This window comes from Lissotriton helveticus, chromosome 10 (genome assembly GCF_964261635.1).
Source record: "Lissotriton helveticus chromosome 10, aLisHel1.1, whole genome shotgun sequence".
Classification (NCBI taxonomy): Eukaryota; Metazoa; Chordata; class Amphibia; order Caudata; family Salamandridae; genus Lissotriton; species Lissotriton helveticus.
In genome coordinates this window covers 803,162,849-803,185,185 of record NC_136071.1, presented here as the reverse complement: position 1 = coordinate 803,185,185, position 22,337 = coordinate 803,162,849, and the positions used below count along the sequence as shown (strand labels likewise).

Below are 22,337 nucleotides of genomic sequence, written 5' to 3'. Positions count from 1 at the left end.
GTATTATGAAGAGACTTGGGCCAAACTCCATTTCGCATGTAAGTCTAAGGATTTAAGAAAGTTTTGGAGTATAATTAATAACTTAGAAAATGGAAATCTTAGAAATACAAGCGCCAATATAGATGAATTAAGCTGGATACATTTTTTTAATAATAAATTAACTTCTCGAAACCAACTGGTAGAGAAACTTGAATGTCCTGACCCCAAATGTAAATTGGAGCCAGGTGAAGGGTGCGACCCTCTTGGCACAAGGGATACATCAGGCTCTACGAATATTAAGTTATGGTCTGTAGACAAAGTTAAAAAAGTTTTATTTAAAATTAGATCAAATGGAGCTCCCGGTCCTAATGGAATGCCGAACGCTATTTTTAAAGCTAAAATTGGGTATTGGCCAGAGTTATTAACGGCCCTCTTCAATGAAATTATTAAGACAGGCTGTAACCCTGCAAATTATCGATTAATTACCCTCACAGACGTAGATGCTAAAATATTCGCAAGTTGTCTGTTAGAGGAGTTAGAGTCTTGGGCGGAAAGAGAAGAATTGATCCCAATCTTTCAAACAGGATTTAGGAAGGGAGAATGGACTCTTACCAATTTGATTTTATTGTCTTTACTAGGAGAAAGAGCCATATGTAGGAAACAAAAAACGTACATTTGTTGTATTGATTTAAAAGCCGCATTTTATTCTGTACCCAGAAATATTCTTTGGAAAAAGCTAATGAATTGGGGTATATCAGAAACCCTAATAAAAATGATTAAATTATTGTACTCAAATACCTGGGTGCAGGGAAAAATTGGCGACGGTAGACATACTACCCGCCGCCTTGAAACCAATCTTGGCTTAAAACAAGGATGTGTGCTCGCTCCTTGTCTTTTTAATTTATTTATGTCTGATCTCCCATTCCATTTTAATGATGTAAATTCACATTCCCCTTCTGTAATGGGTAAAGAAATCAAATACTTACAGTATGCCGATGATACTATTTTACTTAGCCAAACTATGACAGGATTAAAAAGATTAATACATTCTTTTAATATATATGTAACCCAAAATGGTTTAACAATTAATATAAAAAAAACAAAAATAATGTTAATAGGGAAAGGTAAACTTGGAGTAAAGGAATTGAATATCAATGGTTTGTCTGTTGACTGTGTAAAAACGTATAAATATTTGGGAATTACATTTGATGATCATTTAGACAGCATTTTAATAATTTAGAGGCTAAAGGTACCTCACTTGCTTTCGCATTTCGTAAATTAAGAGATAAATTAGTATGCCCCAATTATGACCACCCACTTAAAGTCATGAAAGCAAATCTCATCCCCTCCTTGGACTATGGGTCCATTATTTTTAAGGGTAGAGACGTGAAAGTATTGGAGGCCATAGTTGCAGGGACATAAAAATCAGTATTTAGGATTCCTAGGCAGATTTCACGTGCCAATTTAAGATTGGTATTTGGCTTACGTCAACAGCTCTTGGTGCGTAAAGCTGTATTTGTTAAAACACTATTGGCATTATCTCGAGCCAAGGAGGGCACATTGGCCAATATGTGTTGGAGCGTGATTTCGACAAGCGAATATTCTAGAAGTTGGCAGGATTATTTAGCTGAGTGTCTCCTAAAATTCGAATGTCCCATATTGGGAAGACGAAACAAGGAGTAAAATTGTTTATAAAAAATTAATTAATTCGACCGTTGCCTTGTTGTCAGAAGTGTTGGATAAATATGAGTTGGGGAAAAAAAAACACTTTTGGTCCATTGCCAATTGCTTCGACAAAATGATGGTCCAACCCTACTTACTTTTTCATCAAAAACCCTTTATTAAGAACAAATTTATGTTATTAAGGTTTGGAATCTATCCAACTAAAGATGGAACCCCCAAATGGAAGTCCAAATGGGCATCAAATATTTGTCGGCTATGTGGGCATTATGATGAAACCTTGCTGCATATGGTAACACTATGCCCAAAAATGATGAAGGAAAGGAAAACAATTTTAATACCTATTTTTATAGAAATGGGACTTGGGACTTGTAGATCGGCATTAATATTTTGCTTAAGTGGTGTCAACGTTCATACAATACACCAATTTGTAAAATGTATGCTTTCAGTGGAAATGAAATTATGTAAGGTTGACACCCAAAGTATATGTTAAATTTGTTTCGGCTGTGAAATGAGGATGTTGTTGTTTTTAGGTTTTGCCTGCAAGTGCGCACGTAGTGCGCATGCGCTAAAAAACCTATTGAGTTGTATATATGATCGATGACCCGCCTCTGTCTCTCATTGGCTAGCTCCATAAATGGAGGCTAGCCATTGGGAGACAGAGGCTGTCAATCGCGCTTTCTCGGGGAAAACGCGATTCGGGGGCGTTTCTCGGGCTTTTTTTAAGCCCCGCCCCTTTGTCCCGGGCCGCGCTGTGATTGGCTGCCAGTCCGGGACACCCCTGTGATGTCATTCCCGGGCCGCGCTGTGATTGGCTGCCGGCCCGGGACACCCCCGTGACGTCAGCCAATCACAGCACGGCCCGGGACCTGACTTCTTTCTTAGTGTGGGCACTCTTTTTAAAATTTTAATCTTGGCCAGAACACCAGAAGTCGCGGCATACTTCACAAGTGCCACCATGTTTTTGTGTGCCTTGCATGCAGGAGCATAGACGCTCTCAGGCACCATTGCAATGGGATCAGAGCTGCTCGCCTCGATTAATTTTTTTCTTTTTGGTGTTACGTGCGGGCACTTTATCTTTACCGCCGCCCACTCTAGAGGGCCATCCCACCTCGTCCTGGCCCCCCTGCTGACCCGACAAGATATGACCGCTTCCAGCGAGGCACAAAGTTTGGGTATCATGGGGTCCCTAGCTCCCACCCTAGGGCCTCCTTTGGTGCTTCTACTTGCTTCTGGGGAGCTCAGCCGTAACTCTAGACCGCCAAGAACTCCTGCGGTTCTCTGGGCCTTCCTCGCCCACTTGCGCGACCCGCAATTGCCGCTGGTGCAAGTGCGAAGTGGCCCCAACACTGGGTGAGGCTACCAGCAGCACCCACAACCTCCCCTGACACTTGGGGCAAGGATCCACCTCGACCCCAAGGCAGTACAGATGGTCCCAGGCTTTGTCTACGGCGCCCCCTCTTAGCAGCGCTCCACTGCGGTCCGATATGGCCGCCGACGTCATGGACTGATTTCACCCCTTGGCCCGATCTAGCCGCCGACCGTGCTGCAGCAACTCTGGCAGAAGAGTAGGGGAAGGGGGGGCGGTCTCGTCTGAGGCTCCCGCGGCTGAATACCCACAGCCGCTGACACCCCTACCTCTTCGTCGCCTCTGTGCGCTCACAGCGTCCAGCACCGCGGCCTCCAGGAGCCCCAGCCGTGTCGTTACTCTAATGCTGGCTGCCGTGTCCCAGGCTCAGACGCATCTTCGCCACTCCCAGGCCGCCTCCACCACGGCTCATCTCACCGAGATGCGGGGTCAAAACGGGCTCAGAACGCAACCCCTGTTGCGCCCCTCCATGGACACAATCTAAACATATTACGGATCGGACGACAGGATATTGAAAGGATAAATGCCTTAGGCTGGACGGACCTTGTCTAGCACACGTCCACCAACCTGGCTGCCAGGCCACGCCCCCCCGGAAGTGACATTTCTGCTGCACTGACAACGGCGGCAGAGAAGAGTGATGCAGAAGCAGACAAAAGGTAAGCATGGGCAGGGTCCAAGTCCTTTACTGAATACAACAATGTCTTGCTAGCGCATTCACTCGCAAGATAGACCCTGATAACATGAGAGCCTAGATGAACGGTATAAGAGCCTAAGGTCGGGGCTGGACTGGCCACTTTGCCACTCTGACATTTTCATGATGCCTGCAGGCTAGGGGTTGCTTTCAGAGCAGGATAGGTTGCCATTACCAAACTGTCCCCGCCCCCTAATTTTGGTATGATTTACGGCCCCGGTCTTGTATAGAATTGGAGATTTGCTTGTGAAGACTGGAATGCCTGCACGCAGTGTGTGGGGGGCTCTGTGTGGGTGTGTGGGGGGGCTCTGTGTCGGTGTGTGGAGGGGGCTCTGTGTGGGTGTGTGTGGGGGGGCTCTGTGTGGGTGTGTGTGTGTGGGGGGGCTCTGTGTGTGTGTGGGGGGCTCTGTGTGGAGAGGTGTGGCGCCGCGGCCAGGGCGACTGACGCTGGAATCTGAGGACCACGGTTCGATCCCCGGGTCCGGCGGCAGATTAGCCCAGCACCATGTGACTCTGGGCAATAGCTCGCTTAATCTTCCCGACGGCTCCCAGCGCCTAGAGACCCTTACGGGTGATTGTGCGCTTTACAAATGTGGACTTTACTTTACTTTGTGTGGGGGGCTCTCGGTGTGTGTGTGTGGCATTTGCGAGAGATTAAGCTATTGGCATTGTAAATGACACTGCCATTTATTTATCTGTTTTCAAAACCAACACAAAAATAAAAATGTTGTCATTTACAAAGCCAATAGCTCTAACTTTTGCAAAGGCGAAACCGTTGCATTGTAAATGCTTGTTTAAGGTAATGATTAATTATTTCTATGGCTCTTTTTAATGTACTGATTGTTTGTTTTTAGAGTACTGCTTTTTAGATAATGTTCTATTTATTATGTTTATTATTTTTATCAAATGACATACGTGCACTTTATCCCTGATAAGTGCAAAGCCCTATAGACTGTTTTAAAAATGAAATAATAATTTTCAATTATCCCGAACTGGAAAAAGTTAATTGATTGTGGTCAACTTTATGCATTGTATCCTGGAATATTTAATCTGGTAATGTGCTGTGTTTGTATTTATTTCTGTTCTTTGTTGTAATGGTTTTAATTAATCAACAAATAAATAAATCAATCAACCACTTGATCTGATTCAAATAATTCAAGTATCTTTAAATATTTCTTCGTGCCGCTCTCAAAAGATCATTAAACATTACGATCATTTTTGATGTGTTCATTGGTTATGTCCATTGAGGGGCAGAGGTCATGCCCATTGGGATGGATTTTGTTCTACTTCTCTTCTGCTAAGGTGATGCTTTGTTAATACTTCTAAATTTAATCAATGAGAATCACTGATGAAATTAAGTCTCCCACTTCCAACTCTTGCAGTCAGTCACGAAGAAAGTAATGAACCATTATTGGAAACTGGGGTGAAAGATTGCAGCAATTTATTAAGAATCAAATGATTATCCACCCGGGCTTGAAAGATGAAACAATGAAAAGAATCACAAAAATACTAATGTCTAATTCATACCAATTAATGAAAGCATATTATGTTTTTGTTGTAAATGTTTTCTCTGTTTCATATGCATTATTGATCATAGTATTTCATTGGTGACTGAATTATAAGATTTCTTCTACTTTTATAAAATATAAGAATTCTGTTTCTTCCTTCCATTTAATAGGACTTACCATCTTGTGTTTTTTAATCCTACTTTTGAGAAAAATACATGATCAGATCAAAACCTGTGGGTGTTGAGATGCTCCTCCAGTTAATGTAGGATTACGTTTTTTTTTAAATAACAAGTAGACATGGACAACCTTTCGCCACCAAAAAGGGATTTATGTATATATTGGAATTCATATAGCATAATCCTAGCTGGGTAGTAGCAGAGTGTTGTACATCAAAACAGGGTGGTGGGAGACTATGCAAGATGCTGTACATCAAGCATGGATTTATACAATTGAATCACATCACATATTTATATAGGTGTCAGTGTTTATATATTTAGAATTTTGTGCATGAGGAGGTTAGTGAGTTGCAAAGAATTTAACAACTTGTTAATTCCAGTAGGAAATGGAGGCAGATCTTTCATAAGGGAGTCAGTTTAATCTCACATTCATGTTTTGTTGTCATTTGACCACTGGGTTTTTGTTGGGTGATGAAAGAAAAAAAGGATTCACTCAAATTCAAAAGAGGATGGAAAAAGAGATTCGGAAGAGAAATAGGAAACAGAAAAAAGATGATAACAAAAGCTTAGGTTTTGTGCAAGAGTATTTGAATTTTCTTAGCCCTTCTGATCTCAAAAGTCCATGTAGAAAGCAATTACTATTGTGGTTTCCTGCTGAGCTAAGTTTTACTGCAAGGTATGTAATGCACAAATTTGGTCTACAGTCGTTGGCATGCTCCCCGGCTAGAAGCTTCCTCCGATGAAGTGTCTCGATTGCTATGCAGTTATCTTCGGGTTCCATATTGTTTTTCTCATCCGTAATGCCTTTTGGCTGTAGAGTGCTATTGCCTGTATCAATGATTTAATTTAATCCTTCAGGAAATATACTGTGCCCATGGTCTCCATACGTTTCCTGCAAACCTAGTGTCTCATTATCATCATTTGTTATTTTTTTGCATATTGGTGCTACCAAAACCAGAACAGAATATAGAAGATATCTTAGTTGTGCTTCCAGACACAATGGCACTCAATTGTTGTGCTTTGGCCCATCTTAGTGTGCATTTACTTGACCGGATGCTGTAAACTATGTAATTCTTGGGTCTTAGTCTGCCAGGTAGATGAATGTTTGGTGACCCTTTGAGATTTTTTGGCCACAGACTGAAGATGGTAGACATTTCTCTTCAAATCTTTTCTACATTTCTTGTGTCTCCATCATTTAATAGTTTATTCCTTTCTACTGTGCTTATTGTATTAAATGCTCTGGCTACAAGGTGCGTCGGAATTGTAACCTCTTAATTCCATTTTGATGTTTGAAAATCATTTGGGTTCCGGGATTGTAGCATCATTGTGCTTAACAGACATCAGTGGCTTTTTCATCAGCTGATTTTAATATTTATATTGTGAGCTTCAGGGCCGCCTTTCTAGCATCCAGCTATAATGTAAACTACTCACAAACTCATACATCATTCATACATCAGTTCTTAACATTGCTTGGAAACCACCAAGCCCAACAACCAACATCTGAAATTCTGAGCTAAGAGGTGATATAGGCAGGTTTTGCCTTTGTGACACAATGTGTTGCCCACAATATTTTTTATAATGAAGTAACTGGAAATGCCACAACTAAACGCGGATATCTCAAGTTTCCTAGGCCCATCCAGGACTAATATATTCCTGATAAGTTGATTTGTATTTTGGAATTTCTAGCCCAGATTATCCCATTTTAAAATCAGGACTACGAGTGGCAGAATGCTTCCTTCTATTTGTGCTGTAAAAAACGTACATAAAGCAACATCAGCTAACAAATTTGGTCACAAGGCATTTCTTTTTGATTTCAAAGTATTTTATTAAATTTGACAGACAGGTACATTCGTTTTTTCGTTACGGGGTACCAGCCAAGCTTGGTTGGTGTTGCCATGGTTACAGGTAGTTGGTATACCTGTTTGGCTGCACCCCTTTACAATGTCTTGCTAGGAGATAAAGGGTAGATGAGAAAAAAGAAAAGAATAGAAAAGAAAGGGAGGAGATAGTTTAAAAGAAGAGTACTTTAGCAATGGGCCTAGTCTGGGTTTGTAGCGCTTTGTTTTGTGGACAGCCGTCCCGCTCAAGTGATCTCACAGGGGTTCATAGGGGTCCATATACTCGTGCAGCGATTTCCACATCCCCTAGTGGCTGGCCTCCAGGGTACGTTTTGTAGTGCGGTGCTATCTGCGCCCCTGAGGTACGTCACCCAATTGAACCAGCCTTTGTATGACGTCTTAGCTGTACCCTTCCAGTTGGACAGGACCATTTTCACTGCCGAGGTCAGTAGGAGGTCTAGCAGATCTGTCCTGCTGTGAAGCAAGTCCTGTGGTCATAAATGCAGTGGTGAGGGTAGAGAAATCTGGTTTTAGTGTGCATCCCTGCGCCTTTTTTATGAAGACGAAGATTTTTTCCCAGAACGTTTTGATTTTGGGGCAGTAGAAGATGAGGTGTGCTAGGTCCCCCTTTTCGTTGGCACAGTTCCTGCATAGGTCGTTTTCTCTGAAGCCTAGCGCGGTAATAATGATATTTTAAGATAAAGGGCTTCATTCTGTTAATGTTTGTGCTTGATCATATGCTGCCTTTTCCAAAACTGGAGTTAAACGCTTTGGAAAAATCAAAAGGGCCTTGATTTAAAGAAATTAAATGATAACATAAAACAAAACACTGTTTATTTGAGAAAACAGGAAGAGTGTCGCATGGGAAGAATATAGCTTCGAAAATCTTTGAAAATAGAGAACTATAAAAACTGAAATCAAAGTACTTTTGATTTATGATAACCTCAAAAGAAGGAACTGAGGTGTGAAGGGATGAATGTTGTTCCTCCACCCAATACATTGCCTTATCATCTGTTCAGCCAGCAATACACAGCACATCTCCACTACTAGATATATCCATGAACCGCAGTGCACGATATATATACATTTTCTACCTTCACCAACTTTTTATTCACATTGTTTTGTAAACTGACTTGAAAGCATCCCCTAAAACAGCATTCTCAAAAGTTGTGGGTCTTACATTGCTACTAATCTCTTCTAGAAGGAAACTATTTTGATGCAACATCTGAAAACAGTGCCGCTTACTTACATGTGCCTGTACATCCAGCAAACAGACTTTGTTCTTCAGCAGCACTGACCGTACGGAGTCTATGCTGGTGCCGTAGTAATTATTTTTGTATTCACCAAATTCCATAAACCTACCAATGAAAAAACACAAGCTTAGGATAAAGTACATGAAAGCCACAAGCACCTGCTCCTAGTTCAAGCTGTTCACCCCAACACACAGCTCATGTGAACGTTGCCATGTTTAGTAACTGAGCAGGCTCAAGGGACATTTAGCAGACTATTCGTATGGAAAAAAAATTACATTTTAAAATCCGTTTTTAAATTATCCAGAAAAAAACACTTTAGACTAATAGCACAGAAAGGTTTTACATCATTTTACCTGAACTAATAAGGTACGTTAATTTCGATTTTTCTCTACCTTCCTCCTGCTTCTATTTCTCTTTAAGCTTCCTTGAGCCTGCTGAAATGAAACCTTGGGGAAATGGAGAAAGTGACAGAGGCACCATGAGCGTCGCTGGGCTTATAAAGCCGACATCTAAGGGCTCCAGGCCACTGGGGAAATGCCCGGTGGAATCAAAGGCCAGTTCACCCCTGTGGCAGAATTGCTCTAGCCACCCAGGTTTAATGCTGTTGGGTTTTTTGCTGCGTGGTAATAAAAAAATAGCTAGGACCTGCTTTTAAAATTCTCAAAGTACAAACACAATAGTTGTGATCTCAATGTATTATTTGAACACATTTATAGAGAAGCAAAGCCTGCTTACTGCAAAAAATGCTGGAAAACATTATTTTCACCAAGTTAAGTGTAAAAACTATTTAGAATTTGCAGCTGCATTTACATTTGTGTGCCACTTTATGCTTACTTGAGCCAGAAGCACTTAACACAAACAACAAGAAAGGTTGGCGAAAGATGGAAAATAATACGTTAGATTGATCTTTGCTGAAGAAATATACAAACGACGACGACATTTATAATAGGCCCCATTTTAGAATTGCCCTGTTTTATAGAACTTTATTTTCAATACACAGGACATAAGTATGATTCAGCAGTGAGAGATTTACACAGGAGCAACCTATCAGCACTTGAAGTCCTCGTCAGCTTGACATTCCTTTAGTGGTGCCTGCTTACTGTTTTGGGGCCCGAGATAGAAATGGCTTTCCCCATCAGTGTCTTCACAGTACCACAAGATAAGAACTTCGTACGAGGGAATTCGCCAATTCTTTCCGATTTCTGAAATAAGGTACTGGCAATTTAGTTGTACTGGTAGTCGAGGCCGTTGATGTAACCCTACAGAAGTTTAGTGTCTCCAAAGACCTCCGGCTTCTTGCTTCTGCAGTGTGTTTATAGCTTGGCCTTCTGCTTAGCAGGGGCAGTCATTACTTTCCACAGAAGTAGAACCGGATCCCTAAGTTGTCTGATAAACTAGCCTACGTCCTGAGGGTTCCTGAAATTGTGCATTCAATTATTATACATAACTTTAAACAGAGCAAGAATTTTTTCCTGAGCTCCAGCTCCCAAATCGTTCAGCTCATCCACACGCTTAGCCATCTACTATTCCCTATCTATGGTTGTCCTGGATAGATCAGACCATATAGAAAAGCAAATTACACTTGCTCGCAGCGCCCTCTGCTTTAAAGCAGTCCTTAGGATCTGCTCTTTCACCACAAATGATAGAACATTTACAAGGATCTTGCTGGGTCGCTCACAGCCCGGGACAATCTTTAATGGGCTCAATGCACTCTTTGAATTTCCTGATCCAGACTCACCAAGTTCTCAGCGCATAACACTGCCTGTTTTAGCAGACAGTACAAAACCCTTAAGGCCATTACCTTCTGCGGCCTCCCGAACTTTCAAAATGCATAGGTTATTCCTTCTTGCATGGTTCTCCAGTCTTTCTATCTTATCCAAGGCTTCTCTACACTTTTGTCCAACAGCTACATTTCCACCCTATCTGCTTCTGCCTCTGTGTTCAGTTTCTTGACCTACTTTTCTATCATCTCAGTAATACATGGCTAAACTATCCAGTATTTTCTTAAAACCTGCATATGTACTCTATGTTTCCCTCTGATTCATTTAAGGGATTTCAAAGTACATCCTTATTTCTGCCTAAAGACTTGAGAGCATTTTTTGCATACTCTCTTCGTCATTGGACCCCACAAACCTCAGTCTCCATAGCCCTAGAGGGCACCGTTTCCTCTATCAGGGGGGTACGATTCCACCTCTCTACATGTCACACTTCCCTCTGAAATTCCCCAACTCTATGTCTTCACACTAAACGAGGCAAGGGGCTTGTATCAATCATTAAATGTAACATCCAAACTCCACATCTCACACACTCCTGAACTGCAGGGTTTTCAATCAAGTTTTCTACTGCCTGACTCTTCAAGATATCTTTCTCCACCCTGTGCCCAGTTTTTGCTTTACAGAAGGACCGAAGTGACGGGGTTACCTTAATGGTGGTCTTTGCCCTTTGCACCTGCCTGCCTCTACCTCCCAGACTAGTGCTGCCCTCCTAATGCGATTTACATTTCACATTTGGTTTATTCCTGAGCCCAGGTTTTTTCCTTTCACCTTCTTCGGCTCTCCACACTGGCTCCACCCTGACAGAGTGACAGCTTTCCTCCTTCCACAACACAAATCCTCTCCAGTTTATGGACTTTCCCAGACCTCAAGCTGTACCTATTAAGCCTACCGGTCCCACTTCCAGTCTCTGTAGGATACGCAAATACCTCCTCTTTACTTGCAAACAGTCCATGGGGTCGTATCAGGCATGCGGTGTAAAGTACTTTCACCATAGCACCCTTGTTTGCAGCCCGTTCCTCGCCGTGTTCTCACACCGAGAGGATCCCTGCCCCCGACATCCAGGATAGCAACTTACTCTCGAAGTACTCATCCACTGCTTTGCAAGCAATGCATTCCTCGTCGACTGTGCGGACTCTGCTCACTCTCCCCCAGTAGAGTATACATCACCCCACCCGAGCTTCAGGGCTGCACGAAACCAATGCGGCGCATCCGGCAACATGCCGGGAGCTATACGTGAAAGGTTTAACAGAACCTGTATTTTCCTCTACATCCTTTACTTTAACTTTGAAATTAAATTAAGTCTTTACTGCTGCCATTACTGCTTATATACATTATCTCTGGTTCTGCAAATGTGCTACCATCCTGCTGGCTCAGCCCCTTGTCTGCTTGCTCACGATATCTCGAAAAGAAAAAAAATGGAACAGAATATCCATTACTGTGGTGGGTACATGGTTTGAGTCTCTACAGGCAAGCTCAAAAACATGACATTTAGAGAATGTCAAAAATTGTAGTGGGGAGGGTTCCTTGGTGAAAGGTAGTGCATGTGGTGGGGAGCATCAAGGGAACAAATAAAAAAAATTGGTCCTGAAGCATTTTTTTGTCTTTGTACAGAATTATTTATTTAGTTAAAACTACATTGGGCAATGGAATGTGGAAGGTTAAGGTAGGAAAAAGGGGGGTTCAATCCCTATCGATTTCAACATTGTTTGTGAATGGCCTCAGAATGAACAGGAAGCAATATTTAGTTATCCAGAATTGAAAGGATTACAATGCGTCGGTAATGCTTTTGCAGGAAAAGCATCTTTCAGAATCTGTGTGTACAGCCCTTTTCAATAATTAGAGATGGCTTTTGCAAGTAGTTTACACAACGCTGTCATGTTGTGAAAAGGGGGTGGCAGTATTGATAAGGTACACACCAGGGGTAGAAGTTTTGGAGTCAATAGCTGATGACAGGGGGAAGTGGGTAATAGTAAAGATCAGGGCGCATTCCACAGTTCTTACTTATGTTGGGTACCATGGCTCTAACATAGATCTAGATTCACTGAAGGAAATTTCATCAGGTCTTCTGGACTCTCACCATTCGATAATTATGGGGTGGGGGACTTTAATATTATGTTGGACAATAGAATGGATAGATCCTACGGGTATAGGCAAGTGTGGAACCTTAAAACATATGCATATCTGTCCTTTTTAGGTCTCGCCTACGCAGCGCACATGCGCTGCATAGGAGAGGACCTCATGCAATCGATCAGCTTTTCTCCCCAAAAACGTGCACGAGTTGCATTGCTTTCTATTGCAACGCATGTACGTTTGGCGATTTCCTTGCAGGAGCGAGCAGCACCATATGTTAACAATTCTCGCACCTGCTTCCGGCAAGGTAAATGCTGGGGAGCCAGCAGGGCGTGCAGGGCCATCTGTCTGGGGTCAGGTTTCTTTGCCGCTTGTTGGGTAAGCAGTGAGAAATGTGGGGTTTCTCAGCCCAATTTTGCGCATGTTATTACACCTACAGTTAACCCGTCACAATTTCCTATAAACTTGACCTGCTGGTAACTACACAACTGCAAATGGCGAAAATGCGTTGCCCATCTTGTTAATAGTGACACTTGATTAAAAAACATTTGTGCCGGATTTTGCATTCAGCTGAGAAGAGGCCTACAGAGGTTTAAAGGTGAATTTTGCTCCATTAATGTCTGCATTAAGGATGTGTCGCCTCAACGCATTAAGCGTCACGTAACATTGATTGCACATTCCTATTGCTCTCCAGAGTACTGCTTTAGGACACAGATTGTGGGCTCAGCCAGTGGGGCTACCTCAGAGGTGCTGCGCGGGTTGCACCTCCGCTTCTCACCGCGGCTGCCTCCGGCGGTTCCTCTGTCCCATTAATCCCCGACGCGCGACCCCCTCCCGCGGCCCCATGGGACATCGCTGTCCACAGCACGTGCTGTGAAAAATGAGCGCGCCTACCATCCACAGCGGGCAGCGGGGCCACCGGCAATGGAGGCAGGCTCTCTAATTGGCGAGCTCCTCTGCTGGCTATGATCAGCGCCTATTGCTCAGTGCTCTCTTCTCCCCTCCCTCCCCCATACCCTCCAATTTCCCAAAAGCATAGCGCGTGCCAAGATGGGATGCGCAAGGCCACTTATCTGGCCCTAAGCGCGGGAAAATTCTCATCCACCACCAAAGCCAGCAGTGACTCTAGACTCACATGCTGGGAAGACACACAGGCGATTCCACGGACCAGCAGGGTACAAGTGCCCAGACGATGGCAACGGCACCGAATGCTGTGGTTATGCGAGCTAGGTTTACCACATTTTTGATGAGGGCAAGCTCACTCTCGGAATGGGCAGGTCTGCTGTCCTCAAGAAATGTTTTGCATGGTCTGCAGGATAGCCACATTCATGACGACTCGTGGAAAAGACCCCATATTTAGCGTGTATGTTTCAGACTCAAAGGCTAATGATCAATTGCTTATTCATTTTGCATCGCTCTAAACAACCAGCGCTGGCCACCCACGCTGCAGGCTAGAATGGTTCTAGAAAATTCTAGAAAAATAGGCGTGCACTAACCCAAACAATAACATCACTTCATCATTGGAAAGTCTGTAGCAACCACATAATGCCTTCTTTGCAAAAAATCCCAAAGGAATGCAAAGTTTTCTTTAAGAAGACCATCGCTGATAATCTGTTGAATTGTGCAATTCAACAGGTTATCAGTGATGACATACGTCAAAAGCACTTATGCATAATACATTATGGGAAGGAAGCATGGGACATGACATGAGTGCAGTTTCACAAACTCATATCTCGAGTTTTTGATCCGGTTATGTTTTTATTGGTTCACTGAAGCAGCCTCTTAACTGCGAGTGCTATGCAGAAACTACAAACACTTTGGTCATAACGCTCCCTGCAGTGAGAGATGGCTTGCTCATTTGTCTCCAATCCCTGCAGCATCCTTTAGATATGTTACTCTCTAACCCCAGGTCTATAGAAAACAGACACCATGCAATACATCGACCTGGAGAGCTTTCAATGTCTTTTGTCCCTGCCTCACCCCTGCCTCTGCTGTCAGTCCTTTTTAGGTCTCGGCCTGTCGAAAGCAGTGCATGCGCTGCTCTGCCATGAGAGGCCTTTTGGAATCGATACGATTCTAGCGTGCACGTGGGGAGACAAACGAGACAGAAGATGTGCATGCGGGTTATGGCCTCTTTACTTGTGGCGTGATACTCAGTGGACTTTTTTTTGCGCCGCCAGTAAAGCCGGTCCCCGCGTGCACATCTTCTGTCCGCCGTGTAAAAAGATGTGCACGGGTGATGCCGGGATGAGATCACCATCCGCGGGAGCGGGCAGGCTCCATATCCTTCATGCCTGCGCTGGTGTCTGCACCAGTTGAATGCGTCTCTCAGGGTCATTGCAGGGCGTGAGAGACGGGAGTGCAGCCCCGTCCTTAGCTGAGCTCCGCTAGTCTGGAGTGAGCCATTGCAGGTAACCCCAACCTGCAAGCGGGGGGAAACAGGGAGACGCGGGGAAGCTGGGCGAGACCCCGCTTCCCCATTATAGACGCAGCCCCAGGTAGTGACGACGCCCGATGTTATATTGCGAGGGTATAATGTCTTGCTGGGTTAATACTTCCCATGCCCCCTCCACGGACTCTATTGTGACAGGGTATAACCCTGCCTTTCACTCCCCGAGGACTATAAAATGAATACCGTTGCACCGTGCAGCATTAAACATCTGCTATGAAGTGCCGGGAGACCTACTGCTGTAAAGAAACGTTTCATAAATGCTCTTCATATCGTATGTTAACGAATACAACGTTCCATTACCACCCCGATGCTAAGGATTCAAGGACACCGCAGTGAGAAAGCTGTCAACAAGCTTTAACAGGCATTGAACTGCCCCTTGAGGTTGTGTAACAGCAATAAAGAGTATCTTTCACCGTGATGCTCGCCCCCCCCCTACAGGGTGGCTTACAGTAGCATCTCACACAGGAGTAGCCTTAAAGAGCCGGTGTCACAACAACAAACAAGTCGGCAATCACCAGCCAGGTATAAACAGCAGATACCATAATGTCATATATATGTCCAAGCGCCATATTCAGTTCACTCATCCATGAGAAGTTACTCCCCACAGCAGTGGTTAATTTGTAAAAAAAACAACAACAAAAAAACAAAAGAAGTCCTGGAGCTCCTGTTAGGGGCTAGTTTGCACAAGCCCATTTCTCCTGTTGGCGCCGCCTAAAACAGAACCAATTACTAACCATGAAAGAGGGGAGAGGATGTGTTGTAATGACTTGAGCTGCCGAGTTCCTACCTTTGGAACCAGGTTCAAGTCTCAGCGTTGGTTAAACATCCTGTGATTCTGGGCAAATTACTTCATCTTCCCCCGCTCCGGCAATGGCACTGACTGGTCCACCCGCTGTCTCTTAGGTTTTGGTTTTGCTCATGCTGAGTGGTCCCTTCGCAGATCTCACTCCGGGTCTGCCGGTTTCTCAGATATACCAGGGGCTTCCGTTGCCTCGTACTCACTTACTACAATGGATTACTGGCCGGATTATAAGGTATGCTCCAGTTGTGGCAGAGCTCAGTTTCAAACCCGCCTCATCCGGAGCTGTGCATAAAGGGGAAGTAGCTTGGTTGCAACTACGGCTGACTAATATTTATGTTAATATGGTATCAGCAGGGCATGGACACTTTGCAGTTGTTTACCTGGCAGAGCCTGTTCAGTATAGGGAAGCACGTCTGAGGCCTGGTGAGGCCTACTAACCAAGAACCATAAAGGGTGAGTTTAATTTGGATGGGAGAATCCTATTAACTAGCGTCCTTGTTTGCTCGCCAACTCAGGAGGGATGTCACTAACTTGCATGGTTCTTTACACTTTCTTACAGGACCTTTCTTTTCTTCTCATCTTTCTTCCTCTATCGCTCCTTATTTTTCTCTGCCTCCCGCTCTCTCCCTCCCCCCACCCCTATCTGTCAGTGTCCTTCCTCCTGTGTATTCATGTGCTCAATGCCTAAACACTTAAAAGATCCCAATGCCATTAAGTTACTATACACAGACCCAACTACAAGAAGAACAATAGTTACTTACCTGTAATCTGTGGTTCTCCAGTATTGGTGTCTTTCATAGATTCACATGCCTGAATCATTCCCCGTCGTCGGAGTAGGAGTCCCACGGTATATAAAAAAGCAGTAATAAGCTATTTGTACATAGCAAATAACAGTTATAATAAACCAGGAAGTGAGTAGCCTCAGCTACCAATGAAAAACTTCCACATTAGTGACCATCCAAGTCATTATGTTAGACCAAACTGCAGCCAATCTGGCCACAGCTCCCACCTAGGTATTCTCCCCAGAGACCCAGGCTGTCAGATTTTTGTAGCACTGGAGTGTACCAGAGTATATACAGTTATATCATAACAGTCTGGGTGAGACTCTGAGGGGAGGTGGGTGGGTGCATGTGAATCTATGAAAGACACCAATACTGGAGAACCACAGATTACAGGTAAGTAACTATTGTTCTTCTCCAGTATTTGGGGTGTCTTTCATAGATTCACATGCCTGAATCCGAGTAGTTAGCAGTAATACAATATGTCGCTCTTATACGCCAAAAACATAGTTATCATGCATAAAAGAAAGCAATGCAACATCATAAGAAAGCGTAAAGAGTGCAAAGGAGGTGGGAGAGATCACCAGAGGCTCACCTTACTGAAACAGATTTCACAGGACTGCTCTCCCCACCGAGGCATCGGTGTCGCTTGAAGAATCCAGACAGTAATGCCTCGTGAATGTGTGTCTGCTGGACCATGTTGCGGCTCTGCAAATATGCGGGAGAGGCACACCAGCAAACAACGCAGTTGAAGAGGAGACTGCTCTTGTAGAATGGGCTCTAGGCAAGGTCTGTAAGGGTTTACCTGCTTGTTGATGGCAGAGCCCTATCGTGGATGAGACCCACCTGGCGATAGTCTGTTTAGTAACAGCACAGCCTTGTCTTGGTCTGCCATGCGCCACAAATAGCTGATCCGTCTTCCTGATGGCAGCTGTTCTTGAAAGATAAAATTTAAGGCATCTCTTAATGTCTAATGTGTGTAAAGTCCGCTCAGCTGGTGACTGCGGATTGGGAAAAAATGTCTTAAGTATCACTGGCTCATTGAGATGAAAATCCGATGGCACTTTGGGCATGTACTTCGGGTTGGTGCGTAGTATCACAGAGTCAGGTGTGAATTGCAAGAATGGTGGCTTAGTGGTGAATGCTTGCATGTCACTCACTCGTCTGGCTGATGTTAGTGCCAGCAGTAATGCAACCTTCCAAGTGATGAACTTGAGATCGACCTTATGGATAGGCTCAAAGGGATGGCGAAGAAGCTGTGCTAGGACTACATTCAAATGCCAAGATGGAGGTGGCCGGCGTACAGGTGGAAACATACGAAATAAGCCCTTAAAGAATTGTTGTATTATTCTTGAGGAGTATAGAGAAGTCTTTCCGTCCTGACGGTATCGTGATATGGCGGCTAAGAACACTTTAAGTGTTGAGTGCGCCAAACCTGATTTAGCGAGCTGCAAAAAGAAGGGCAATATCGCTTCTGGCTCCGCAGTCATTGGATGCAAATTCATAGTGTGGCACCAAACACAGAAACGTTTCCACTTCAGTTTGTAAGTCTTGTTTGTGGAAGGCGCCCTAGCATTGGCCAGGACTTCCTGACAGTCTTGTGGAATGTTCAAGTGCGCAAACTCATGGTGTTGAGGAGCCAAACCGATAATTTCAGAGATTGAGGGTCTGGATGAAACACCTTGCCTTCTTGAATTGTTAGAAGGTGTGGAATTCGGGGCAGTTGGATCGGCTCGCGCTCTGATAGAAGGAGAAGCTGCGTGAACCAATATTGTCGTGGCCACCGTGGAGCAATCAGGATAATTCGACACGGTTGCTTTCTCATTTTCTTGAGGACTTTGGGTATTAACGGAATTGGCGGGAAGGCGTAGGCAAAGATCCGTTCCCAATTTAGTGATAGAGCGTCCCCGCAAGAGTCCCTGTGGGGAATCCAGCTCGCAAAGTGAGTACATTTCTTGTTCTGATAAGTTGCAAACAGGTCCAGATCGGGGAGACCCCACCTCTGGAAGATCCGATCCAGCGCTGGCTGATGCAGTTCCCATTCGTGAGTGCCGTTTTTGGATCTGCTCAGCGAATCTGCCAGTACATTGGCTACTCCCGGAACATGCACTGCTGACAAGTTGATGTCGTGATCCAGAGCCCAAGTCCAGATCTCTTGAGCCTGTAGAGACAACCAGGCTGATCTTGTACCCCCCTGCTTGTTCAGGTAATGCATGCTCGTTGTGTTGTCTGTTCGAATCAACACTGTGGAGCCTTGTAGGATTGCCAGAAAGGATTTTAGGGCGAGGAAAATGGCTCGTAACTCCAGCAGATTGATGTGCCATTTCTTTTGTGGAGCGTCCCATTTGCCGCTGATCGTCATCCCTTGAAGGTGAGCGCCCCAACCTTCTAGTGAGGCATCCGTGGTTAATATGAATCTTGGGACTTCTGCGAGGAAAGCACAGCCTATTTGTAGGTGGCGTTTCTGGCTCCACCACAGGATTGTGTCCTTCATTCGAGGCGTCAGTGTAATGATATCCTCGAAGGACCCCGATATCTGCATCCATTGGTGACTGAGTTCCTCTTGTAATGGTCTCATCCTCAGACGACAGTTTGGAGTGAGAGGGATGCACGATGAGATCATCCCTAGGAAAGATTTGAATCTCCGAACAGAAACGTACTCTTTTCTGAGGAGTGTAGTTGCCATCGTTCTGATCTTTGTCTGCCTTTCGTTTGAAATGAAGACCTGGGCGAGCTTGGAATCCAGCGTTGCTCCTAAGAAGGACTTTCTTTGAGATGGAATTAGATCTGATTTCTCTAAGTTCACTGAAAACCCCAGGCTCTGAAACAGGCAAAGGCATTTTTGGACATGGTCGTTTGCTGCGGCGTAGGAATTGGCCTTGATAAGGCAATCGTCCAGATAAGGGTATATTTGAATTCCCTGCAATCGTAGGTGCGCCGCTACGGGTGCAAGCATTTTCGTGAACACCCTCGGGGCTGAACGCAGTCCAAAGGGAAGCACCTTGAATTGGACATCCCTGCCAGCCACTCTGAACCTTAGGAACTTCCTGTGTCTGGGGAAGATAGGGACGTGGAAGTAGGCATCCTGAAGGTCGAGTGTTGCCAAGTGGTCCCCTTCTGCCAAAAACTGGAGGATCTCTTGGAGTGTTAACATTCTGAACGTCAATTTTTTGATGAATTTGTTCAGGGCACGCAAATCGAGGATTGGGCGCCATTCCCCTGATTTTTTGCGTATCAAGAACAAAAAGAGAGTAAAAACCTTTCCCTCTCTGGTGTCGAGGTACTCTCTCGATTGCCCCTTTTCGAATCATGGTATTGATTTGGATGAAGAGCTCCTTGAGATGTGCTGGGGGCGGTCCTTTTGGAGGAGAATTTGGAGGGGTTTTTACAAATTCCAGAATGTGTCCCTTGGATACCACATCCAGCACCCATTTGTCTGTAGTAATCTTGGACCATCTTGAGTAATGCAGGGATATTCTTCCTCCAATTCGTTTTTGGCGGGGACACTTTGGCGGCAGGAAGTGAATCTCACTTCTTGTTGGTGTTATCTCTTCCCCGATAGGTTGCTTTACCTCGGGGCTGTGCGTAAGAGTTTCGTCTTTGGCCATAAGGTTGTTGCTTATATGGCTGGTACCTCTGTGTGTTTTGAGAAGTAGTGTAGTTGCGCTGTTGGTAATATCCTCCTCTATTGGAGAAGTTTCCTCTTCCTCTTGCGCCACGAAAGGAAGATTTTCGAAACTGCAGAGTGCCCAAAGATCGTGCAGTTTCAGTATCTTTCTTTATGGCCTGCAAAGCCTCATCCACGTGCGAGCCGAATAGGAACTCGCCATCATAAGCCATATTTAAGACCTTGGACTGTACTTCATGTCTAAAAGATGTAGATTTTAACCATCCCTCTGTCCGAAGGACTGCGGCTCCTGTCAATTGTCTGAAGCCTGTAGCTGCTACATCCACTGCAGCGTCAATGATCTCTGACGACGCACACTCTCCTTCTTGTAGAATTTTGATAGCCTCAGACCGGTCCGGTTCAGGCAGTTTCTTAATATAAGGCGAAATGTCAGACCACATTTGCCTATCGTATCGGCCCAGAATTGCCATAGAATTAGCAACCCTTACTGTGGTCGCTGCAATCGTGGAAACCTTTTTGCCAATGGTATCGAGTCGTCTTCCGTCTCTGTCTGTAGGCGTGGAGATTTGAGATGATGGGTTTTTAGCCCTTTTTTGAGCTGCTTGTGCAATGACCGAGTCTGTCTTGGCCTGTCCAATCAGGCAAGCCGGTGAAGAAGCAGGCGCTCTGTACTTTTTATCCACTCGTGGCAGAACTGGAGGTAAAGAGTTTGGAGTGGCCATGATCTTTAGACCTTCTTTCCAAATAAACTCTATGATCGGTATTGACCAACTCTGTCTTTGGGACAGATTTTTGAAATCATACAGGAAACAATCATCCTGTTTTGTCTCCATGGTAATGAGGAATCGTTTGGTAGCGTTATCCATAATCCTGTGGAAATTTGCAATATCCACAGGTGGTGATTCAGCCTTCGGCTGTTCATCTGGAGCAGGGGAGTCAACCTGATAATCCTCATACTCCGACGAATCCGATTCATCCAATTCTCCTTCTTCCTGAGCTTCCGCTTCAGAATTCTCATCTACCGGTTGATTAGCTGGTACCGGCATGGATGGGGCATGTATCGATTCTTCCATTGCAGGAGGAATTGAATGCGGAGTTCCTCTAGGCGGGGGGGAAGTGAGGTGTGAGTCGCCCGATTCCGAGGGCGGAAAACGTTGATAGTAATCATCCAACATGGACATTAAATATTTAAATAATTCCATGGGCATTTGTGTCCCTGATGGTGGTGCAGGATCCAACCTTGTCTGTTGCGTCACCTGCTCCTCTTCCTCCTGTTCCTTAACGTGTATGAGCAAGTCAGAAGGACTCGTAGCTGCTGGAAATAAATCTCCACCTGAGTCCTCGTCTGAATCCAACAGCCTGTCTGGCATGGTGAGTGGTGATATACATGCAGATTGTGATGGGCGTTGTAGAAGCGCCGCAGTGGTGGCTGGAGAAGGCAACGATATGGGGTTGCTCTTTGCAGACCAGACTTGAAGATCTGTACAAGTTGACAGTTTCGGTGTCATTGGATTCCCTTGGGCCACCGGGAAGTCCTGTGGCATTGACTTTGCTGTGAGGGACGAACTCGCCGTCGTCGACGACTGTGGCTGGAGAGGTGTCGTCGACGATCCGTTTTTCGACGTCGACGACGTCGTCGTTGTTGTCGACGGAACACCTTTCATCGTCGACGGAATATTTTTCTTCGTCGACGGGGCCGTCGACGGGGCCGTCGACGGCGTTATCTTCTTCGTCGACGAGGCCGTCGTCGACGACTTCGTCGACGGGGCCGTCGACGGTGTCTTCTTCGTCGACGGTTGGATCGTCGACGGAGTCTTCTTCGTCGACGATGAGTCCGTCGACGGGTGCTTCGTCGACGGTGAAGCCGTCGACGGCAAGGCTTTCTTCGTCGACGGTAGTGTCGTCGTCGACGGGAAGGGTTTTTTCGACGCTGAGGAAGGCTTCGTCGACGGAGGCTCGTCGACGGTAGGTGAAACTTTCTTCGTCGACGAGATGGGACGAATTTGAACATGAACATAGGTAGGTGAGGACACTGAGGACACCACCAAAGAGGGTTTTGGTGAGGAATAGGTCACAGTGGAAGTCACTGTAGTGGCAGTCCGACAGGAAACCGGCAGAGGAGCTGCTGCCTTGGTTGTAAGCCTCTGAGGTGACAATAAAGGGGCAGTCTTTTTAATGACAGGCGGCTTCACAGATTTTTCACAGGCTTTCTTCACTGTAGAAGTAGAAGGTACCTCAGCAGCAAGCGTGTGCTGGGCCTGTTTCGCCACCTTAGCCTTAGGGGTAGTTACTTTACCCTCAGCCATCCTCTTTCTAGATCCCATAGAAGACATAGAG

The 22,337-nt window shown here is 45.0% G+C and overlaps 1 protein-coding gene across 1 annotated transcript in view; it reads right to left on the bottom strand.

The window, feature by feature from the left end:
• Positions 1-22,337, bottom strand: part of MPP7 (MAGUK p55 scaffold protein 7) — a 1,171,941-nt gene that overhangs the window by 57,627 nt on the left and 1,091,977 nt on the right. The window contains exon 16 of the mRNA XM_078663396.1: positions 8,491-8,599. Coding sequence (XP_078519522.1) covers positions 8,491-8,599 — 109 coding nt within the window. The remainder of the gene's footprint in view (positions 1-8,490; positions 8,600-22,337) is intronic.